The following is a 7,452-nucleotide window of genomic DNA, read 5'->3' on the forward strand; positions in this document are numbered from 1 at the left end:
CGTCTAGCGTGAGAAGAGTTGAGTCAATCCTTTTCGGACTATTGTCACATTTTTCAAGAATTTTCATAAGAAAATTCCTTCTTTATATTTTCAAAATTTGAAAATATCCCCTATTTTCATTGTAACTCAAACTTTCGTTCGATTCATACTTTTGAAAAGCCTCCTCCGTTAGTAGTAAAAATATCTAAATGCAATATAAATAAATATTTCTTTTGTAAAAATAGTGAAACAAGACTAAATTGCTCATTTTAAAATTATAAAGGGGTGAAATTGTCATTTGTTGTTTAGATTCAGTTGGAGGGTAGAAATTGCCGAATTTTTAAAGTTATGGGCACATATTGCCAGGGTCAAAGTTACAGACCTCAAAATACTACCACCAAATTATAGGTCAGTTTTTGTAATTAATCCTTATAAATTTAATTCAACTAATATTTGCATATTAGACAACATATAACACCGTCCCAAGTCCACATCAAATTTTTTACGAATTTATTTTTCCCATCACAAAGTTTTTCCGACACTACTAGCAAGAACGGGCATTTGCCCGTGTCAATTTTGCCCCAAAATCCGTCGGCTCATTACAAATTAATTCATTTCTGTTCCAAAAACCCATCCCAAATACTTCACCTTTTTCACTGAGCTGTCTCATTTTCACCAAGATCATTGGAAAACCCATCTCAAATTTTGAGATGATTATGTCCCTTGCTAATTAACCTTCCCAAATGACGAACGGCATTTTTGTGACTGTTTTTGCGACAAAAAGTGGCGAACATAACCTATCATTCTATTAAATTTATGAAAATTATTATTGTGACAAAAAAGAAACAAGAAAATTCCTCATTCAATTTTTAGACTTGAATACCAACTTCTTATTTCCAAAATATTAAACAACAAACCTAAGATGGAAACAATATCATTAAAAAATGTGGATAATTATTTTCTTGATTCCACTTTTTTATATATTTATCAAGAAACTAACACAACACAATCCGACTCCAACAGGACGAGAGAAAAAGAGGAAAATCAGGTTCATTATGCTAATTTATGGAAAAAAATTTATCTAAATTAAGATTGATTGAACCGAATCAATCATATGTGTAAATGCAATTCACATATCATGTGATTCGTTCACATTGGCGGTTTATATGAACTAGAATTTCCCATCTGTACTGTACGGCAAGCAGTTTCCGGTGGCTCCTACATGTCCGGATAAGCCAAGTCCCAGACAGAAGTTGCAGGTTCCTCGTTTAATAACTCCTCAAAAGGCTTAGCATTCAAATCCATGTTGCCACAAGCCGGATCCAACGGCAGCTGTGCAATCACATCCCAATAAATTCCCGGATCCAACGGCAACTGTTCAGTCACCTCACCAGGCGCCTCTTCTCCACCTTCGTTGAAGACATGGCTGCCCTTTTCCTGTGTCATCTGTATCAAATCACTCGGCTGCATTTCCCTCTCTTCAGCATGAACGAAACTTAGCTGTTTTTCAAGAATCCCACCAACAATTTCTTGCCCGTTTTGAACAACATCATTGTCCCTGTAAATACACATCCACGTCTCGTGATTAGTTCTTGAAGTCTTGTCAGAAAACGCCCATTCTATGCAACTATTTGGGCACTTGGAGTTCTGGCAAGTTTAGAGAGGATCGAACGTCGTTTCTGGATCGAAGCTGCACTTCCTCTTCTCACCACTGCCGATCAAATTTGATTCAGTTTGACCTCCTGTCTTCTGTTGATCATCTTCGTTCTCTTCTGTAATTCTGAGTGCTTTCTCAGTGAGCTTCAGAAGGACTTCTTCTTGATTCACAACCTTAGACCAAGTAGCTGTGTCTCTTGCAGTCATCTTGTCCTGAAGAGTCTTGGACTGACTCACAACCCTTCTCATCCTGCTTAGATTCGGGGCCATGTGTTTGATGACTGCAGCCAGGACAGTGACCTTCCAGGCCTTCTTCAGATCATGGGGCTTCCGGTACGGCGGCGGCCCGTGTTCATGCGCCAATCCTTGGTCGCCCCACCAGAGCTCATTACCTTTCGGCCACCACGGCGGCGGAAGCCCTCTCTCAAGCGGGAACCGCCGCTGCGGGGGCACACAGTGCTGCATCAGGGCAGAAAGGAGGGAACCCAGAGTTGTGTCCTGCAATTCTTCAAGCAAATGCATATACGAGGTGGGATCCAACTCGAAGTCTGCGGCGGCGGCGGCGGCGGCTTCTTCCACAATCTTGGGCAAGAATGCAGCGATGGCCGCCGGGGCGTGCTGGTCGAATCTAACCTTTTCTTTCCACCACTCCCGCAGACTATCCGACGAGCCCGTGACCGGCTTCCCTTTCTCCGACACGATGCCGTACACGAATCCCTGAGCATTGCAAACTTCCATGATCTTGACCATGTACTTCAGGATTGCGTCTTGGGCCCTGGACATTTTCTTCCGCCGCGATTGCTCGAGCTTGGCCGCGGACGGCGGCACGTCGACGTCGCGCTTGGCCTTAAGCTTCTGCATGCGCATGCGGTCCTTCCACATCCGCTGCTTGAGATCATCGTAGCTAATTCCTTCATCCTCGCTAACATCCTGCAACTCCACGGAGCTGGTCGGACTCGGTGGCCCGATTTCGCCATGAAAATCCACCATTCTATTTTGTCTTTCTGTGCAATTAACCCAAAGAGTTTGCTTTTGTGTTGGTGGTGATTAAGTAGACGTCAATGGCGGTGAGGAAATTCGTACCGAAGAAACTAGAACAAGTTAAGAAAGTACGTAAGTAATCAGAACAATTTACGAGGTTGATGGTGGGTCTTGGATAGATAGTATGCAATCATGTCAGAAAAAATTGGGGTTCTTGGTTTGTGGTGGGGGAATTCAGGGATTTCGTTGAGGAAAATGAGGTTGCGGATGTGAGCAGTGATGAAACATAGAGGAGCAGAGAGGTGAGTCAGAATTGGTAGGAGGGCTGCATGCATGTGAGACACATGGGGTTTAGTGTGGCTTTGCCCCCATGTCACCAATTGGAAGCTCTTATCATAGTGCAAAATTGTTCCCACCACATATATATATATATATATATATATATTTTTAAGTGATAAAAAATTTTATTTGGAATAATTATACTCTCTTGTCCTCATATTTGATATAATAATACGTAACTTACTTAATAGTTTAAAAGCTTATATCTGCCTAACAATTATCCCTCCATTAGTTAAAATTTACTAAATTAATTTATATTAACAAAAAGGTTTAAATAAAAAATAATATTTGTCATTGCTTGATTTATTATTACCTTATTATAGGTCAAGCAATCTTTTCTCACTAAACTACCCTTATAAGGGTGAAGATATAAATCTTCACGTGCATTAACATGTCAAGATATATAATGATAATTTGATTTAAAAAAAAATATTTGAATTGTATAATTTACTACTAATAAGCCAATCGGAGTAAATATTAAATTTTTTTATCTAATTTTTTATTAATATCAATAAATTCTATAGCACCTCCTACTCGCTACATCTAATTTTCACTATTTCATCCTTTCTTTAATTAAAACTCATTCTATAGGCAATTCCCTTTCAACCTGTAAAATAAATTCTAATTTATCAATATAATATATATCACAAAAGATAATAGATACCACCAAAAGTTTATATTACCCATACTAGATGTCTTCATGTACATAATCTCAAGGAAAATAATATCACAATTTTTAAACACCAACCCGATAAGAGACTAGAATATTTAACATCAAACAATCAAAAACTCCGCCTTCAGATGTCATTGCTGACCCATCTAATAATGACGACGGCGCAGCTCAAAGTCCAATATGACTAGTCAGTGTGTCTATCTCCTGAAAAGTACGTGGCAAGGAATGAGTTGTCTACTCAATAATTATAGTTAATCAGTCTATCTACATATATATATATATATACCAGGCAACGATTTACGTACATGCCGTCACATCGACTAACAGTTATTCATCATATAGCAACATCAAATATAAGTAGTAATACATACTCACAACTGTAAATCAATCCACGACATAATATTTGATGTTATCGTTTATTACTAAGGACCCTACTTACTCTAATTGGAGTACATTAGTCAATGGTTTCGCCGGCCATCATCATTTCATTATCATATCATATACAACACAGGATATCCGTTGTATGTGATATCCCTACACTCTTTTACTCCAGCTGTGTAGCAATATCAGCACATGACATCAAAACAAACATGGTATCCCCACACCACCCCAGTATTGTAGCTAATAGCATAGGATACCGCCGCTGCCCGGAATACCTGGTACCTTACGTGCCATGGTACCTAGCTTAATTCAGATATTTTTCATATCTCATCATCAATCACATCATCATAAACCATTGATATGTTCCCAATTAGGTAAGCACCATCTTTTATTTCAATTCACGATCATCATTCTTCTTTATAATAACTCCCAATTTGATTTTATACAACAATCAATTATACAATCATCACATAATCATATCCTGCATGTCCCTACATTACCATCACATAATACATAGTAACAATTTCACCGATGTTATGGTAATCTAACAAATAATCCACAACTAATTATATAAACAATCAATATACGAAATTCACGTATATAAATATAGATTCAGGTTCACGATCACATCCAAGAAAACAATATATATAATATATGCAATACTACACATATAGCTATATATAAATTCAATTAGCTATACTTACCTTGAATCCCGAAGTGCTTCGATTTCACGAGGGATTGCTCAATCCTCTACTTTATCGTCACGTCCTATAATAAATTATTATACGTATAATCAATATATATATATATAGAATATCATAAACTCTAAATAAAATATTATATAATGTTCGTACATTTATTACCAATCTTTTAATATTCTATTTATATTAAAGTCCAAACCCATGTTCTATTTTATTTTAGATAACTACACTTTCTAAACTTCTCAAAAATGTATTTAATTTATCAACTAATTCATAAGAATTCATTTAATCAAACCCCTTATATATTTATAACTATCATTTTTAATAACATCTCTAAATGAGATTATTATTGAACCTCATCTTCCCTCTCTAATAACATAATATTTCTTAAATATAACTTCCGAATCATTTCTATGAATTTTCTGTCAATTTATCGTTGCTATACAATTTAATTAAGCAACAATACATAGAATTACATATTTGATTAATCATTTCGATGGAATTGTGTAAATTAGCTATAATAATAATTAAATATAATAAATCTAATAATTTAATTAACCAACTACATCATTTTTAAATCAAATGTGATATTTAATTCGACACTAATTTAAATAGCCAAAATCATAAAGAACTCCGATTAAATAGTATATCGGTCAATATGAAAAATATTTAATAAATAGAGTAATTAAATAATATAAATATATAAATTATTAAAAATAAAAATCCAAAATCCGTACCTCTGCTTTCCGTAATTGCTGCGTGGGTGTGTGTGTTCAATTAACATACATACATATATATATGTTAAATGATTGGTGAGGCGGTGCAGCACATGCCACTGCCCACCATCTTTTTTTTTTCTTTTTTTTTTTTAAATTCTTTTTAAATAATTATTTTTACGTCCTTTCTAATTTTTTTAATTAATATAATTTGTTCCCAAATATTATAACGAACTTCAATTTAATCCATTCAAATTTTATTATATCTCAAATTCAATCTATAATTTATTGACTAATAAAATTTAAATTTTTAATAATTACCAATTAGTCTCTCAATTATGTGAAAAATTCTACGGATGTAACAAATTCGGTAAATTTTTACTGATAACGGGTAGACTTATTTATTAGATAGAAGTAAACATCTGATGTATTAAATGCAATTTTCTAAATTATAAAAAATTTATGTGTAATTATACCAAATTTCATAGAATAAAGTGTTAATTATCTCATCATATTTTGCCATGATCGCAATGTTCATCATTTTAATAGTGCAATATTTAAGTACAGGATTTTGGTCCAGTTATTTAGGTCATTTGGCTTTTTATCCTTTCAATTTCTAGCATAGTATTATGATCCTGATTTTTTGTTTTATTTTCACGCTTTCAGTACCTTTGTTTACCCGAGTTCACACCCACCTGTGAGACGGTGAAATCCAGGTAAAAAAATGACTGAAATTATGAAATTAAAAAGATACAAGACCAAAATACTACCATAGAAAGTTAAAGGATGAAAATAATGGTAGAAATGGGCCACTATATATGAACAAAAGACCCTATTTTAAAATGTTGTGTGAGAAGCACATGTATTTTTTGGCGAGAATGATCAACTCCCACGAAAAAAAAAAAAAAAACTAAATTCACGAAAATTAAAAAAAATATAAAAATAAAATATTATCCTAAAAAGTTAAAAGGATAAAAATATCAAATAACTTAAGTTACGGGACCAAAATTGCATTTAAGCCTTTAGGCCAATATTGTCATTATGTATGATTAGCTAAAAAAATATTCATAAAGTTGTCCTTATAAATATTTACACTGGAAAAAATATAATTTTAGTTCTATATATTATAGAGGATGACAATTTTGGCCTGCTGAAATTAAATTTTGTAATTCGGTCCTGTAATTTAAAATTTATAATTATGTAATTTTTGCAATTTAATTCATATATAAATCGTATGTAATTTTTTTTTACCAAATTAGCAAGAAGAGTCCTAAAATCGTGAATTCTTAAAACTAGAGCACTAAAATTACCATCCTTCAAATTATAGGATTAAAATTGTATTTTCTCCAATAATTAGTGACATGTTGTTACTAAAAATACATTACTGATATTATCTATATATAATGATAATAATATGCTATTCTTGTTACTGATTATTATATTATAACAAAAATAAAATTATTATTAATTAAATTGTATTTTCAGTGACATAACTTTTAAAATTAACACGTAATATTTTATGATGAATATTATATTTTGGTATTGTGATTTTTAATCGTTTATCTATATGATGTAGATATATATATAATTGGGGTATATGCTGTGATATCTGAAGATGGTGACTTATATTGATGAGGATTCTATTAAAATAATGAGGTCGCAAAACTATAGTGATCGTAGTTGGTCGTTGGTCGGTACGGGTCAAGATCATATCAGCTGGGTCTGGGTCAGGTTTATCCGGGTCCGACCCGTGTAACGACCCGGACAGGTGGCGTACTGAGGAGGTGCTTAGTCATTGCATGGACAATCTTGGAGACAACACGCGTCCGGGAGTAAGACCCACAAAAAGCCCTATAAATAGCCCATGTCACAGCAGCAAGAGGTACATTCACTTTCACTAATTTAATCGCAAATTCTGATTGTCAATTTATTCCTCGACTCTCACTGACTTAAGCATCGGATTATCGTCATTGGGACGAACCCGACTAGCTTCTTTGTCTTATCCTAAGGTTTAGCGAATTCCGGA

General features: G+C 34.0%; 1 protein-coding gene across 1 annotated transcript; it reads right to left on the bottom strand.

Moving 5' to 3' along the window:
- Positions 1-913: 913 nt before the first annotated feature.
- Positions 914-2,873, bottom strand: LOC105171184 (putative ETHYLENE INSENSITIVE 3-like 4 protein). The gene is given in 1 exon segment (XM_011092212.3): positions 914-2,873. A coding segment is annotated over 1 exon segment (1,428 nt). The 5' UTR covers positions 2,626-2,873; the 3' UTR covers positions 914-1,197.
- Between the last annotated feature and the right edge of the window lie 4,579 nt (positions 2,874-7,452).

Source organism: Sesamum indicum, linkage group LG9 (genome assembly GCF_026168435.1).
Source record: "Sesamum indicum cultivar Baizhima isolate 11 linkage group LG9, ASM2616843v1, whole genome shotgun sequence".
In the NCBI taxonomy this organism is placed as follows: domain Eukaryota; kingdom Viridiplantae; phylum Streptophyta; class Magnoliopsida; order Lamiales; family Pedaliaceae; genus Sesamum; species Sesamum indicum.